We start from the raw sequence: 18,120 nt of genomic DNA, 5'->3' as shown, positions 1-18,120 counted from the left end.
TTCAAAGAGAGGGCCTCCTCTCTGCTCAGTGTTTTTCCATTTTCTCTCTTTTTAGTCTGTTGAAGACAGTAGTGTTAGTTTGCTGTTGATCTGTTCACAACTGTAAGTAATGAAACATGTTTAATTTTTCTCTTACAAATATCTCAGAGTGAGTTCTTGAAGCCGTAAGTGTCAGTGAATGAGAAATGGGTGGACTATCCGGGGAACTTGAAACTATTATTCTTTGTGAGTATCTGTACTTCTGCCACATAACACAAGATTGATCAGAAATTTAAAACTGTGCAACAGTTACACTTGTGTAACATAAAGCTGAGCAGGTTGTTGCAAATTTGCACTATGATGGAAAGTTTTGTCCAGGAAGCAGTTATGTGGGCACAGTTAATGAACACGTACTTGCATGGTTTGTTGTGCAACTAATTGTGTGCAACTACACCGGATAGTCCACCCGTTTCTCATTAACTGACACTTAAGGCTTCAAGAACTCACTCTGAGATAATTGTGTGGTTCATTGTATGGTTCACTGCACAACTATTTATGCAATCAGACACATGGACAGTGTGAACATAACCCCCCATGAATTTACACAAGCATAAATTTATGCTATGACAAGTCCAAAAGCATTTCAGCCAGATTCTGACAAGGTGCCTAGGTACTGTATTCAGTGGAACAACTAGCATTCCAACTTCATGCTTGCTGTTAGTGTGCAAAAACAGAAGCATTCAGCAGAGGAGAGGGAATTTCCCCTAGCAGTGCGTTTACTAACAAATGTCAGTGTCTAATCAGAGGAGCCTCTTTTGGCATCTTATCTTGAATGTTTCTATTTCACTCAATTCTTGTTGCTTTGACATGCTTGTATGAGTAATAAGTTAGGAAGATATTTATCAATATAGTAAAATAAGTCATGTTTTAGGGAAGAGTATGTAACTGTATCAGGATTCTAAAATGTACAACCTGTTGTTCTCCTAAATCTGTCATTGGCATTACTGTATTTTATTTAGAAGATTTATTCATAATTTGTTTCTTAAAAGAGACACTCAAGACACCAACAATCATACTGTTTTGGTTCACGTTCTGCATCCGTTGCTGCACAGTTTTTCACAAACCCTCTCATAATAAAGCCATGCTCTTTTTGTTTCCTGCTGCTACTAGGCAAGAAAATAACTGGCTGCAATCCAGAAGATGAGCATTAAAACAGAAGCTAAGGTTTCCTGTTGTTGATATTTAATGACTTTTGTGTAAAAGTCTCTGCCTTCAACAGCTGATTCATAATACAATACTAATCAAGTAAATGATTATCATGAAGTTGGGCTCCATATAATAAACAATAATTTATTGGTTCTTTCATCCATTTTCAAGCTGCTTAGAATCCTTTGCAAGAAATCTAAGAATATTTTTAAGTAGATGTATTTTTATGCACAATTTAATTCACTAAACTACAACAGAGGTAAATTGATGGATGTTATTCATAAGTCAGTAAGCATTTAAAAGTTACACAGAAGTGTGAAAAATGCAGAATGAGTAGAAGTAACCTTGTCCAAAGCGGAAATCCTTAGTCCTCACTTGCACACAAGATTTCCATTGGTCTCTATGAAATATGCACATGAATGTGGGACTCTTTCTGCTCCCACAGGAGAAAACAATAAAACTCTACCCTGTTTGTAGACTGTTGGACTTTAACCTAGGAATCTGAACTTTAAATGTATTTTATGCAAATCAAATTTAACCCTCAGAGCACATTTGATTGTAGCCCTTCAGAGCACATTTGATTGTAGAACCCACTTAGAATTAGATATACAAGATATATAACATAATCTGACAATTGTGAAAATATCTGCTTTTAGCCAGACAAAGGGCAAAAAATGCTCCATGCTATTTTTCAGTGAACCATGATGCCAAGAGACATAAGTAACATACTTTGGTTTGTGTGCAGTTTGGCCTCATTTGTAGTGATGGCAGGCACTAGAATTCTCAGTGAGTTCAGGAATTACAAGATATATAAATATAATCTCAACCCCTCAAGGTACTGGATTTTCCATAGGTTCAGAAAATAATGTGGAACTCATTCAGTGCAAACCCATATGGATGACAGTTAAACTGAGTACATACTGACATGCAGATTTATGTTAAATAAGATCCTTGATTTTGTAGTACCTTAAATATGAATACATTTTATTTGGCATCAAGTTTAATGGACTGCAGCCCACTCTTCAGATCTACGATCCCTAACATGCAGAAGTCATCTACAGTCCATAAGAGCTTATGGCAAAAACCATGTGTTAGTCTTTAAGTTGTCAAAAGATGTATTTGCTTTTCCTGTTTGTTTTGCTTTATCTTCCTGAAACAAATTAATATGGCTACCCTCGCACATTAAGGAAATTTCTATACTATAAAGCACAAGTGACTTAAATATCTATTAGTAGTAGTGATCAAGTTTTGCTGGAACATGTGAGGCAATGTATTTTAAATATACGTACTGTACATATATTTTAATAAGTATATGATGATGCCTTTCAAAGCAGCAAAAATAGTAATTTGACCCAGATCCATTAAGCAAAACAATGGACACTGTTTTACAGATACACACATATATACATATTTATAGTATTCATTACAGAGTAAAAATAATTGAGACTATATAAATGGGGGTAAAGGTCTTTTGGACATATCACCAATATACCAATTTTTTTAGTTAGGAAAAGAACTATGTACCATATACAGTGAAACTAACAAGGGGCACTTTGTTCAAAGCATAAATTGGTCATTCAAAGCTCAGATGCAGCTGGACAGTGGCTCCACATAATCCTTTATTCTCTGCTGTACTAGCTAGGGCTATGGGACCTGCAGACCAACATCTGCAAGGACACAGGTTGTCTACTCCTGTATGAAACCAACAATTAAATCTTGCAACCGTTATTAGAAGTATATACAAGCCACTTCACAAATGTATTTAAATAGAAAAATAAATAATCCACAAAATTAGATAACTGAAATAATTTTAGGATGGCAGAACTAGTAGGGACCACATGGATCATCAAGTCCAACTCTTGTCAAGGAAGCACAGTGGGAAATTGAATTCCCAACTGCTGGTTCCATAACGGGATATCTTTTTATTTTTGTACTAGGAACTCCAGTCAGATCTATATAATTAGGATGCACACCCTTAAGTCTGCAGTCCTCCACTTAACATATGAAAACCCAATGAACTCAGTGGACCTTACTTTTCTGTGGCCATATACAGGACAACACTAAAAATACCTTATCCATTCAGAATAATGCCTATACATAATTTCTTGCAATACAATTTTTGAGGAGATTTACAGAATGCAGCTGAAAGCAGTTGGTGTTTATCTTAAAGTATAAGCAAATGATCAACTTTTGTACAAGGAATTCCACCATTCCTCAAGCAAATACAAAATTACTACATTACATCTGAGATAATTACTGTATACTAATCCATACCAGTGGTAGCTGCTTGTGAATTATTTCTTTCAGGTCTTCCAGTCCTCTGGGGAGAAGGCAACTTGACCTGAACAGCACTTATTTAATTCTTTGGAAACAGTATTCTCAGTGCTACTGCACAAGATGTTTTTCTCATTGCGTTAGGAATGAAAACAATCCACAGAGAGCTATGACTTTGAACGTATGAGTCAAGCAGCCAGATATTCCTTCTCCATATAAACAAAATAGATCAAGAAATGGAACATGCCTGGACAACAGTCAGTTCCTAATGAAAATGCATATTAACCATATGAAATTTTATTTTTGAATATATTGTTACTCTCTTCGCTTTCTTTTCAACTACGTTAGTTTTCTACAAAATTGATTATGCAGGAGAACCCTCCAAAACTTAAGTAACCATTAATCAAGATGACAGTGCTTCTCAAGTAGTTTCTGCTCTAATGCAAAATTAAGAATGGAAGAAAAAAAAACCCCGAACTCCTGCACACCCAGTGGTGGCTCCATAATACTGTATAACTGAAATGCATGTTGTGAGCCTTCATGGTTTTTCTCAGTAAGATGAAACCAGTATTTAACATTACCTGAATCTTCTTGGAGAAGCTAAATAATCTTTAATATTTCAAAACTTCTCAAAGGGTTTGGGATTCCACATTTCATTATATAAATATCCAAGTGAGGCATCAATGTCAATACTTATGTAGCACCTCGAGGTAATGGGACTGGGTCCACACTGAGTTGGCCACACTTTAATTCTATTTAAATCAATGAGGCAAATTAACAGCTGGTATGAGTTTTTATTCTGTTGTTGCTATCTCTGTTTTCATTGATATTAACTAACAACATTTGATATTTTAGGATATAAAAAATAATTATGGCTAATTGTCTTTTTATTATGTATTACATTTGTAGATACCCAGTGTCATGTAGTGCAGCGGTCCCCAACTTTTCTGGGACCGCAGAGCGGCTAAGCCTCTGAGGAAGGCAGGGCACCACCCAGTGCTCACGCGGGTGCTGGTGCACGCTCTTGGGCACATTCGCGAAGGAGTGGGGAGCGCACGTGCCCACCAGCGCCAGTGTGAGCACTCACCCACTCCTTCGCGCATGCGCAGGAGCACCTGCACACCCGCCTGCCCGCGCACCCGCACTCGGTGGGGGAGCGCTCATGCTGGCGGTGGCACACACGCACAAAGCAGCTGTGGGGAGGGGAGTGTGTGCGGGGGGCGGGAGGTCTGTCTCCATGGCCCGGTCCGGCTCAGGCCACGGATTGACACTGGGCTGCGGACCAGGGGTTGATGACATCTGATGTAGTAGACAGAATGATAGACTAGGACTCAAGAGGCCTAAGGCTGGAATCAGTCATGGAAACTCACTGTGGGTGTGGAACTGGTAAAAGCACTTTTTAAATGTCCTGTAAGTTAGTGGCACAATTACATCTGTATTCTCTTCTTTTAGTGAACTTTTTCTCTTCCAGAACAGAATAAGCAACAAACCTTGTGCTGAGCCCCTTGCCCATTCCCCTCAGTACAGACAACTGCATTTGTATATCTGTGGCTTGTGCCCCATATTTTCAGAGTTAAATCTGTAAATTTTGTGAAGGGAGTAATTACAACTCTGTTATGTCCAATACTTTGTATGGTCTAAAATGGTACAATATATGTACCAATCTATACTGTTGTTGATATATGGTTTCATATATAGAACATTTCTGAAAAGTTCTTAAATTTAAATGGAGCCATACTGAATATAAAATGCCTGCAGTGTAGGCAAGCATGTGGTTCTATTTATTATTCTAAATTGAAATAAGTCTCCATTTAGTTTACAACTTGCTCAGTCTCTACATGTAAACACTGAAGTTAACTGCATGCTTGCATTTAGGAACACATTCAAGCAACACTTCTGTTTTCTGTAGCTGTAATTAGCTATAGGAGATTACATGAGTAACACTGAGATGAGAGCACAGGTTATAAATTGTAAGGAATTATTACAGCACAGAAACATTTAAAACAGTCACAGGAATTAAAAAGAAGGGAAAGTTTGATAACAAAAACTGAACAATCAGCACATAAACATCCCATTTAACTTCCATCTGATTCCCAAGATTTGCCATCACACAAAGCTTTTTTCTAAGAACAAAGATATACTGAAGTGGGCTATAGAACACAAGAGTTGATACCAAAAAATGGGTTATTCTTTAAGGTACCACAAGACCCCTTGTTTTTCTTTATATCTGCCATTTTTCTTTTTCTCTTGTTCGTTTTCTTTTTCAAACACTGGAACACATTTTCTCTTGTGTTTAAAATTCTGCATGCCAAATGTTAAAGCCAAGTTATAAACTCATCGAAAACAGGATTTATAGTGGAAATCAAGCACTACATAATCACCAGATATTTGTGCACTTTTAAGTTCTGACCCTAGAGTTTTTCGGGGGGGACACTTATCAGAATTTCATATTAGGGTATAAGGGCTATAATAACATAGCAGCCAAAGAAACCACAGTAACCCAGGTTAATTAAGAGTTTACATTATAAAACTTTACCTCACTGTTAAACAATGCCATTACTCGAGTCATCGTTTTCAGAAGCAGAGTCAGGGCTGCCAAAACAAACCACTAGCCCTGCACAGCTGTAGGGAATAATTCCTGCCCACCACTAGATCACTTCTTTGAAACCACTGCTCCAACATAACCATGAATTTTAAACTGCATATTGATGTAGCACCAAATGTTAAGTTCAGTGTAAGTTCTCAAGAATGCCACAATAGTTACAATCTAGTCAAGACTTGCAATTCATTGTTTGGTCTAGGGTACAGCAATTCCAAAGAGGCCATGGCCACGATGATTAAAACATTTGTATGAACACAGAAGTGCCCTGATAGGTAAGAGATCCAAGTTTCTGCTAGTCTTCATTCGCTTTAAAAAAAAAGAAAAAGAAAAGAAAAACATTATATTACATTGAGATTACAGCACTTTACTGAATATACTTCTTTTTATACACTGTTTACAGACAACAAACTGAGGACTCCTTACAAACCTTCCTTGTAATATTCAATATAATAACATTAACACTCAAATGTGTTTGGACCAAATGAGCAACAAAGAGTTGGCAGAACTAATACTTAAATTAAGAATGTTTCTGTCAGCTTCACAACTGCCCTAACACAGCCTTGACTCGTTATTTATCACTAATTAGCAACAACTTCAGCACATGGATAGAGCTTACACGGGAAACCTGCATCTGTGAAGAGCAATCCAGTGCTACTCAGTCTGGTGGGGAAAGTGGGCTAGCAGCCATGCAAGGAAAGTTAATTTATTGAGTGGCATCCAAAAATTAATAATTGGAGAAACAGAACAGTGAAAGTGAAAATCAAGATGTCATAGTGCAGTAGATGAGGTGTTAGAAAACAGCATCAGACTTGCCACTTCAACTCAAGTCTCTAGAAAGGGCATCATGCATTTGTCCTTTCAGAGACCTGTCCCTGGAGAAATATCAAATTATACTGTGAAGCATAGTAGCAGTTTTGTGTAGAGACTCTGAAGTTCCATGATCTTATGTCCTCAACACAGAGACAAAACTTAGTCATTCTAAATATGTGTGTGGTGTGCATACGCACACACACATACACTACATAAACAGAAATATGTAGAAGTTGTGTCACCATGGCATCAAAACTGGCTGAGTGACAACATATGCTTCTGGTTCAGGCATTTGGACACAGAGAAAGGAGAGATACTGTGTTGTTCATACCATAATTAAACTGTAATCAGGGTTTACAAAAAAAGTCTCCCCACTCTTAGAGGGAAACACTCCTCTCCTTTCTATTGTTATTTCTCCATGTGGAAAGTAATATACTGTACTGTTTCTGCAGAAGAAAATGTGTATTCTTACTCATAGACAGAACCTACATATAGCTACGAAAATCTCATTTGCATATACATTTCTTTCCATATAATTTGGAATTGACAAATGTGCAGCTCTGTCTATACACCGTGGCAAGATCCAAAAATTAAATGGAATAGAGTTTAAAATGGCAATATTATAAAATCACTATCAAGTGATGAAAATTATAAATACCTTGGAATACTAGAAGCAGGCAACATTATGCGCACAAAAGTTAAAGAACTGACAAAAAGATAATATATCAAGAGACTGTGGACAATCTTAAAATCAAAATTAAATGGGGGAAATATGATCAAAGCCATAAACATATTAGATACCCAGGTGGAATAATAGATTGGACTCAAAATGAACTAGAAGAATTGGATTTAAAAACACGGAAACAAATGAACATGTATCACACACTACATCCAAAAAGCAATGTGGACAGATTATATTTACCATGAAAAATCGGAGGGCGTGGATTACTGCAAATACAGGAGGTAGGAGAGAAAGAAAAAAGAAGCCTAAATGATTATATCAGTACAAGCAGAGAAAAATTACTGAAAGCAGTGAAAATGGAAAATATTTTGAAAACAACAGAAACAAAGGATCAATATAAGAAACAATAATTTTAAAAGAACTTAAACAGCTGAGGGAAAAAACCCTACATGGACAACACCTGAGAAATATTGATGGAAAGCATGATCATAATTCAACATGGACATGGCTAGAACTGGGGACTCTTAAGAAAGAAACTGAAGGCTTGATTTTTGCTGCACAAGAACAAGCACTCCAAACCAACATGATGAAAGCTAAGAATCAAGGAGTTCGTGCTAACAGCAAATGTCGACTCTGCCAAGAAAAAAATGAAACTGTGTCACATCTCATCTGCAAATATCCAAAGATTGCAGAAACAGATTACAAAGTTAGACATGACAGATTGGTAAAGTTAGTGCACTGGTCATTATGCAAAAAATATAACTTTGCTGGCCTCCAAAAACTCATGGGAACATCAGGTAGAGAAGGTGTCAGAAAATGAGGAAATCAAGATCTTGTGGAATTTCCGGATTCAAATGGACAGACACCAGACATAGTAGTAATAGAATGAAAAAATATCCAGATGATTGACATTGCTATTCCAGGGGATGCCAGAGTTGAAAATAAAGAAATGGAAAAAGTAACAAAGTACAGAGACCTGGCAATCTCGCCTTTGGAAGAAACACACTTCAGTGGTCCTCGTAGTCATTGGGGTTTTGGGAACAATATTAAGAAATTTCACACAGCACTATTAGCAGTTGCAGATCTTAGAAATCACACCAGCAGAGCTACAAAAATGGCAATATTAGTAGTAGTAGTAGAAGAAGAGCATACATACTGCATCGATATTTAACATATACTTAGGTTTTTGGTTAAAACTTGTATCTGTTATATAATACCAGTCAATGGTTTTATAATTTTAACTGTGCCTGGTGTTGTTGTTGTTGTTATTGTTGTTGTTGTTGTTGTTGTTGTTCTTCTTCTTCTTCTTCTTCTTCTTCTACTACTACTACTACTACTACTACTACTACTAGTAGTAGTAGTAGTAATGCTAATGCTAATATGGATACTACTAATCATCATCATCATCATCATCATCATACTACTACTACTACTACTACTACTACTAATACTACTACTACTAATAATAATAATAATAATAATAATAATAATAATACTCCTACTCCTACTCCTACTGCTAATGCTAATGCTAATGCTAATGCTAATGCTAATGCTAATGCTAATGCTAATAATAATAATAATAATAATAATAATAATAATAATAATAATAATAATAATAATAATAATAATAATAATAATAATAATAATAATAATAATAATAATAATAATAATAATAATTAGTTACCTGTTTTACATCCACAAAATGTACACATTCTAACCACATACCAAGAAAGGCACAGCCACACTGAGCGCATTTGTGTTTATGGGAAAGAATATTCTGAGCTTGTGAGTTCTTCTTTAGTGCTCTGTGTAAATAAATGTTTTCGTTTTCCAGTTGAGTGAAAATAAATCTTGCTGTTAGCTCCTGTGCAATTGAAAAGATAGAATAATCAGTATTATTTACAAGACCCAAAAGAACCTCAGAACAGTATTTCCGAAGCACCATACTTAGCAGGCGGCTATGCAAGTAGGGATCCTTGTTTTGATATTCACTTCTACAGGGGAGCCTTGTGGTCTGTAACATTAAGTTGCACAGGAACCTGAACTGAACGCCATTTTGTTCACAGGTTCACAAATTCAGACTCAATTAAATACAAAATATACAATATTGCACAAAGGCACTGTGGTCAATTTTATACTGTACTTCGACAAGATTGAGAAACCAGATTGAGAATGCTTGAAGCACAAACATTTTATTTTACCATAGATGTTAACAAAAACAAAACAACTGCTTTGTATATCAACCCTAGACCAGCAGATGGTTCTTACAAATAGAGATTGTGAAAAGTTCAGAGTTAGAGATGATAAATAAAGGGTGGAGAAGATGCTGGGAAAATGGTGAAATTGGGTCTTAGGTAGAGATGAGCATGAACCTCAATTTGGAGGTTTGTGCTGGTTCATCAGTGTGGTACCACAGTGCCGTGTGTTCCCTTTCCCCACTGTCCCAGCCTATGGTGGAAGGGTACGGTTCCCCCAGTGACCAGCTAGCACATGCTGCTTTTCTCCTCCTCTTTGCACAATTGTCCAGTTGCAGCAGGAGTGTAGGCTTCCCTCCTCCATCTCCTCCAAAAGCCGCCTGCTCAAATGAGGAAGTGAGGCAGTGATTCCTGCAGCGCTGCCTTCAAGTGGGCAGGTGCCAGAGGAGGCAAAGGAGGGAAGTACACACTTCAATCACGTGAAGAGGAAAAAGCAGTGCACGCCAACTGGTAAATGGGGGAGCTGCCTGCGGGATGAAGGAAGAGAATGTGCAGCACCTGTGATGCTGCACCAATAAACCAGCATGAAGCTCCAAAATGAGATTTTTGCCCATCTCTAGTTTTAGGAGGTACTGTAAATGAAACAGTCCTTTGAATTTCTGTTACAGGTACATGGACACAATCTGAGAGCAATCTCAGAAGAAGAGACAGAAAATTACCATACCGTTGATCTTCATTACACTGAAATACAATCAGTGCAAGATTCTTTGTCTTCCTAGATGATGTAAAGATATAAAGCTACTTGTATATATACAGACAAGATTCAATAAAGTCCTTATGAAATTCAAGCAATGCATAACTCTTATTTTAAATTAATATTTAAATAGCTAGAACTGGGAGGGCAGCCACTGTCTTCTCACACATGTCCCTGGCATTTTTCCCCAGAATATATCCTTAGAAAGTGTCCATACTTTTAAATTCTCATTTTTCCAGGCTTCCTACTTATTTTGTAACTATGGATGGTTCATTAAGCTCTTTGCATATAGATATATGAAGGCTCTGCCACAAGGAGATTATTTTGTAGAATTTGGAAATATTATGTTGAGTTAGATTTAAAAATGAAATATTTCTGATAGGGTTTAGAAAAACAAATTTGCTTTAGAAGATGTATTACTCATTGTAAAATCACTACTTCAAACAAAATAAAAAAATGCAGGAAGCTACCTTAAAATGAGTAGAAAATTATTTATTGCAGAATTATTGACAGTGGCCAAAGTACTGTTGCATAGTGTAGTAAATTACACCAGAGTAGGCGCATCAAATCAATGAATGGGGATCTACTGAATCAACTACTCTGTAGGTTCCTATTGATATAAGTGGGCCTAGTCTAACTGATTTACTAAGCTAAAGTTGCCATTAGATTAGGCCAATTTGAATTAATGGAACATATGGAGGACTCGGTAGTTTTCCACTGATTCAGTAGGCCTACTGTAGCATGATTTAGTATGCCAAGCAACAGAATTTTGGCCACTAAATGTCAGCAGGTCTCCAGGGTTTCCAGGCGATTTTTAAAAATCTCTGTTGAGAGACATCAAGGATGGATGTCCGGGTCTTCTGTATGCAGACCATGTGCTCCACCACCATGTTATTGAACCATTCTTTGATGACACAAAATGGCTCATTAAAAGAGAAAAGGGAATTTATTTAGAACAACAAAGGTACTGGCCTAGATTCAACAAAAGCAGGCCTACTGAACCAACAGGAAGTTGGTAATTCAACACATAATAAGTTTAATTAACGGGTCAATTCTAGTTGAGGCTGACATTAGATTTGGGCTACTGTTTGGTAAAGGTACAGAATACTACAAAATTTTGGCACCAGGGGCAAAATTATTTAAATGGTGCAAAATCATTTTACATTTACATAATTTAGGTGTTGTTGACTTACAAATCATTTTAATACCATTTTTTTTTTCATTTGACTATAAAGAATAAACATCTTATTTCATTTGTGTAAGGCTGAGTGGAGGCTCCTGCTAATGAATGGAAGTAAGTCAATTTTTATTGATTCTTCTTTTTCCCCAGAGCCTGCCATGCTACTCCAACATCATATGAAAACTTCCCTTAATGTTCCAGAACAAGTAGAGGTACAGATGGAGTTAGGGCTTCAAGAAGAATGGTTAAATTAGTTTAAAAAATGGTTCCCATTATCCTTAGTGGAAATATTCCAGAACATTCTTAATCCTTAGGCTGAAACCCATCATTTAAAATAACATGGTACTTCTAGGTTTTAAAAGAACATGACAGGTTTTTAACAACAAACATAGACATTTTGAAAAAAAAATAAAAAAGTGTAAGAGTGGGAAAGGTTATCTATTGAATGAATTTATTAGAGCATCTCTGAGGGTTCTGAAAATGCTTTAAAAGTGACTAATAGCAGATTACCAAATCATTAGCATACAACAATTAATAAGGTAGGTTAACTGATTTTTAAAACTTGTAACTGTCAAATTAATTTTAATTGATTTTAAAAACTTATTTAACAATTGGATAGCAGATTTTAAAATATATCTGCATTTGTAAATATGGCATGTATGTAAAGAATACATATGTACCTGTATAAAGACAACACATTGTGAGGTCTATATTAAGAGCTGTTCCATTTTCTCTCACATAATCTTTCATCCTGAAATAATGTCTCCTGAGCTATAAGCATGCATAATATAACACGAATCAACCAAAACTCATAGGAATAGCCAACTTAAAGTGTCAATTCAAATGTAAGGGCCAACCATGACAGACCTCCTGAATCAACATCATAATTTATTTATTAATTGGTGCTTCTGACATGAACAAAAGAAAAGAAACATGATAATCAATTCACTTTAAAAGTCCTATTTGTTCAAAGAGACCTTTCTAGCTAGAACTTTAAGTTGGATTTAGCTGTATGATTTATTTGATCAGGTGCAAGCCCGACAAACTTTGCATCCTGTTTCTAAAAATCTGCTACATTCATTTTTAAGTTATTTAGTTTAGTTTAAACCTCCACCGATCACTTTAATAATATTAGCCAAATCCATCAAACTACAGAAAGGTTGTTTACAATTGGCTGAATTGAAAGAATTCAAATTAGTTTGATCTTTTTTTTAAAAAAAAGCATTTTAAAACTGCAATTACAAGAAGAAAATATACTTCTTTAATGAGCAAACCCATTGGTGCAGTCAAGTCTCTGCTCATGACCCGATAGGTTAAGGTAACCAGCTCAAAGTTGACTCAGCCTTTTATCCTTCTGAGGTTGATAAAATGAACACCCAAATTGCTGGGTGGGTGTGGGCAAAGTATTCCTTCTGTGATTATTTTGTAACCTGTCCAGAGAATGCTCCAAGCACTATGGGGTGGAATTAAATAATGAATGAATGAATGAATGAATGAATGAATGAATGAATGAATGAATGAATGAATGAATGAATAAATAAATAAATAAATAAATAAATAAATAAATAAATAAATAAATAAATAGTAACCTTCAGAGTCAAAATGTCTTCCTCTTGCACAGCACTAACTGGAATCCTCTCAAGCAACGGATTATCTTCACAATAAAGTTCCTCAAGTTCAAGTTCCTCCATCTGTTTCAATAACATAAAGAAATGTTTAATACAAGAACAACAAAGATCAACGTTTACAATAAAATGTTTAGAAGGTCTGATTCTAACTATTTGTCATTGTTTTTATCCTTAATGTACAGGACTGAAGAAAACAATAGCCTTGCACTGTGTGAGTTGTGAAGTATTTTCTGTCCCGAATAAAAATTCCACTATGCAAAAATGCTCCATGGCTAAAGAAATCTATGGACTTCTTTCTACCCAAGACACAGCCACAAAGCATGAAGTACAATAAAAGTAAAATGAGATAATAAAGAAAAATAAAAAGTACAATTCTTATATATTTCCTAAGTCTAGTTAATTCTAATTTCTCCTCACTAAAGCTGTGTGTGTATGTCTACACACAAACACACACACACAAACATACATACACATATACACAAATGGGTCTAGTGATATATCACACTCCAGATAACTCTAGACCCACAATGAAGGCATTTTGTACAATTCTCACATGCACAACTGTAAATATTCTAAACACTGTCTGAGATTTAAAATGACCCAAGAAATATGCTTGTTCTTGCCACTGGACTACTTTGGGCTAATTTCGTTGCTGCTGACAGCATCTGCAGTGATCATGGAGCCCAAGAAAGTAAAATCTGTCACTGCCTCCATATCTTCCAATTCTATTTGCCAGGAGGTGATGGGACCAGTGGCCATGATCTTAGTTTTTTTTTTATGTTGAGCTTCAGACCATTTTTTGCACTCTCCTCTTTCACCCGCATTAAGAGGTTCTTTATTTCCTCCTGACTTTCTGCCATCAGAGTGGTATCATCTGCATATCTGAGATTGTTGACATTTGTTTCCGGCAATCTTAATTCCAGTTTGGGATTTCTCCAGTCCAGCCTTTCGCATGATGTATTCTGCATATATATTAAATAAGCAGGGAGACAATATACAGCCTTGTCGTACTTCTTTCCCAATTTTCAACCAATCAGTTGTCCCATATCCAGTTCTAACTGTTGCTTACTGTCCCACATTTAGATTTCTCAGGAGATAGATAAGGTGGTCAGGCACTTCCATTTATTTAAGAACTTGCCATAGTTTGCTGTGGTCCACACAGTCAAAGGCCTTTGCGTAGTCAATGAAGCAGAAGTAGATGTTTTTCTGGAACTCTCTGGCTTTCTCCATAATCCATAGCAATTTGGTCTCGAGTTCCTCTGCCCCTTCGAAATCCAGCTTCTGCTTCTAGGAGTTCTCAGTCCACATACTGCTGAAGCCTACCTTGTAGGATTTTGAGCATAACCTTGCTAGCATGTGAAATGAGTGCAATTGTACTGTAGTTGGAGCATTCTTTGGCACTGCCTTTCTTTGGGATTGGGATGTAGACTGATCTTGTCCAATCCTCTGGCCACTGTTGAGTTTTCGAAACTTGCTGGCATATTGAATGTAGCACCTTAACAGCGTCATCTTTTAAGATTTTAAATAGTTCAACTGGAATGCCATCACCTCCACTGGCCTTGTTGTTAGCCATGCTTTCTAAGGCCCACTTGACTTCACTCTCCAGGATGTCTGCACACTATCTGGGTTGTCCAGAACATCCAGATCTTTCTGGTATAATTCTTCGGTGCAGCAAGTAATGTTGTAAGTCATTGCAATGTTATTTTTAGGAGAAATTAGTAACAACTGCATTATATGCAATAAGTAATACTTGTTGTTGTTCAGCTGTTAAGTTGTGTCTGATTCTTCGTGACCCCATGGACCAGAGCACACCTCCTGTCTTCCACTGCCTCCCAGGGTTCTCCTGTTTGACCACCTCCAGCTTACCAAGGTTCATAGACCTTACATTCCAGGTTCCTATTTAGTATTTTTCTTTGCAGCATCAAACTTTGCTTTCATTTCCACGCAGACCCGCAGTTGAGTGTCCTTTCGGCTTTGGCCCAACTACTTCATTAGCTCTGGAGCTACTTGTCCTTGTTTTCCACTTTTCCTCCGTAGCATGTTGGACGCCTTCTGACCTGAGGGGCTCATCTTCCAGCATCATATCTTTTAGCCTTTTTTTTCTGTCCATGGAGTTTTCTTGGCAAAGATACTGGAGTGGCTTGCCAGTTCCTGCTCCAGATGGATTGCGTTTAGTCAGACCTCTCCACTATGACCTGCCCATCTTGGGTGTCTGTGCACGGCATAGCCCATAGCTTCTCTGAATTACTCAAGCCCCTTCACAACGACAAGGCAGCAATCCGTGAAGGGGTGGGTGAAATATTCAAACAGATAATGAGGACTGTCCAATGGTTAATAGCCAAGCAAATTCTTAATTCCACAGCAAAATCAATAAAAAGGTCAGACTAAAATGTCCTAGCAATAAATACAATGCTCTATTTTTTAAAAGGGCAAGGGCAAGACACATATTTAATGTAACATGTAGTTTGGTCCTTCTAAAGAAATATTCATAGGACAGGACTGCATGGTTTTTCAAGGTTTGGTCTGAATGTTTACAAGAATAATTCTCAGAATCCTCAAACACAAATATTATTATGCATCAGGATAATTTTAGTGGCAAGGAGGACCTTTCAGCTCTCAATATTTATGTTGGAATATTTAGATTACTAAAACAATATATTGAGAATAGAACATGTTATTCCATCATTGTGTAATGGTATTATTTTTTCCACATGTATTTCATTCTCAACTTGCACCTTTTCAAATGCAAGCTGGTAGCTTAAATAGGTAATTATTTCAAATGAAAGCTGGTAGCTTAAATGAGTAATTATTTTTCTTTCAATTGTTAGATGTTTGTGGAAACAAAGCCAAAGGCTACCTTCATGTAGAATATTAGCCTTCTCCCACCACAATCTGCCATTCCACAAGCAGGAGAAAATGGAGTGGGAGTTTTGGCAACAAGACTTTTCTGGCAGTCCATTGTGTGCAATGGGAATGAGGCCCTGTCCCTGCACCATTTTCAGCTCTGGAATAACATGAATTCATATAGTTTTAATTAATCCCCATAGTTACCAAAGGAATCTTATACCCTGTGCTATTGGCTGGAGAACTATCCAAGAACACATTTTTGCTTCATGGTTTAAAGAAAATCCCCCTGAAACTATGTTATTGAAATAAATGGTACTTATTCCTTGTGTAACAATCCTTTTCACACATTCTGGTCTGTGAATATTTTCCACCAATAAATATAACACAAGTTCATATAAGGGGGAAACATGATATATAGTATTAAATCCGTTGTCTTAGAACTGCTAAAAGCTTACTTTAATATTGTGTAGTTTTTTAAAATTAGCTAGCCTAATTTATCTCCATGACTATTAGGTGCATCATCATTGTAGATACACTGATTAATACAGCATATGAAATCAGCAAAGTATATACATAGCCATCTGCTGATATTATATTTAAAAACTACCAGAAGTTTTCTGAACACCTGTATTAGGGTATGTACACTTTATGCTCAGGATTCTGTGCAGCTGGTATATCTGTCAAATCTCTTATAATTTTCCATCAATAAAATCCTGAGATTTTGTAAAATTAAATTGTTCATACCTTCTGGGCACAAAGAGTGAACAAGCAATTATATTCGGGGTCACATCGTTTGTAGCCATCACCATAAAAACAGATCAGTCTATTATAATACTCTTTTTAATTATATCTATGACAGAATCCCAGAGGTGTAATCCAAAAATCTCCTTTACGAGAAACCTCAAAAGATGATTTCATTCTCATAAAATATAGTGAACAACAGACCAGTAAGTTTGGAAATCTTGAGATCTATAGCTAGCACAGGTTCCAAATAAAAACTAACAATTGGATGTTCATGAAAATGAATTTAGCAGGTACTTATTAATACGTAACACAATCCAGCCACATTTAAACACTTAGAGCCCCTTGATTTCAGGGGGGAAGATTTGACCATGTGCTAGATTCTTCAGTTAAATCAACAGGATTTAATAGTGTTTAACTTTAGCTTGATTACAAAAGTCCTTTAAAAGGCACAGCTGGATACAGAACGTCAGGTATCCACTTTTCTGGCCCTATTATCACTACCTCATGGGGTGTGTAAAGCAATGTATGAAGTGAGATAAGATCTTAGTAGCGATATCAAGAAAATACCAATTATACTAGTGTGCAATCTGGTTAGAGATGGGACGAAGCGCCGCCTTGGTTCGTGGGTCATCATGTGTGATGACCCATGAACCACAAATTGCCCCCCAGTGACCTGACAAACAACAAATCAATTAGTCATTCGTCAGTTTTTTTTCTTTCCCTCTTCTTGCTATGCCCCATGGGGCTTAGCAAGAAGAGAGAAAGCAGGGACCAAAGCAATCACACAGTGCTTTGATCCCCTTTCCCTTCCACTTGCTAACACCTGTGGAGCTTAACAAGAAGAGGGAAAGCAGAGATCAATGCAATCGCTCAGGCGAACCCTTTGATACCTCTTTGATCCCTCCTCTTCCCTTCTCTTGTTATGCCACGTGGACATAGGAAGAGGAGGAAAGGGGAACCAAGCCATCCCCCCAGCTGCCCAAAGAGAAAACCCCTCTCTGCGTATGCCCCCAAGGAACAGCTGATCTTTGGGGGCATAAACAGAAAGGGAACAAAGGGACAAATGTAAAAGGGTTATAGTTGTTGCTTTATATTTGTTGGGGTCTCTGGACCCCAAGAATATGATGCAATGAATGTTTTACGAATCAGGAATATTTAACCAATATCCTGATTTGTTTTTATATTAGTCCCCATGTCTAAATTTAGTATTTAAAGGAGA

General features: G+C 36.8%; 2 protein-coding genes across 3 annotated transcripts in view; both read right to left on the bottom strand.

The window, feature by feature from the left end:
* SLC26A7 (solute carrier family 26 member 7) overlaps positions 1–6,084 on the bottom strand; it is a 125,850-nt gene extending 119,766 nt beyond the window's left edge. Inside the window, exon 1 of the mRNA XM_020813789.3 lies at positions 5,996–6,084. The gene's annotated coding sequence lies outside the window, so the exon portion shown is untranslated. The remainder of the gene's footprint in view (positions 1–5,995) is intronic.
* The window catches only part of LRRC69 (leucine rich repeat containing 69), a 36,063-nt gene continuing 19,147 nt past the window's right edge, over positions 1,205–18,120 (bottom strand). Inside the window, exons 6-9 of one of the 2 annotated variants that reach the window (XM_072999111.2) lie at positions 13,272–13,373; positions 9,238–9,417; positions 7,794–7,819; positions 1,205–6,367 (exon numbers count right to left, since the gene is read on the bottom strand). In XM_072999111.2, coding sequence (XP_072855212.2) covers positions 7,817–7,819; positions 9,238–9,417; positions 13,272–13,373 — 285 coding nt within the window. In that variant the 3' untranslated portion in view covers positions 1,205–6,367; positions 7,794–7,816. The remainder of the gene's footprint in view (positions 6,368–7,793; positions 7,820–9,237; positions 9,418–13,271; positions 13,374–18,120) is intronic. The other variant, XM_020813791.3, reaches the window with a different exon arrangement.

Source organism: Pogona vitticeps, chromosome 4 (genome assembly GCF_051106095.1).
Source record: "Pogona vitticeps strain Pit_001003342236 chromosome 4, PviZW2.1, whole genome shotgun sequence".
Taxonomy (NCBI): domain Eukaryota; kingdom Metazoa; phylum Chordata; class Lepidosauria; order Squamata; family Agamidae; genus Pogona; species Pogona vitticeps.
The sequence above is the reverse complement of the archived record's forward strand: the minus strand, read 5'-3'. Positions and strand labels throughout refer to the sequence as shown.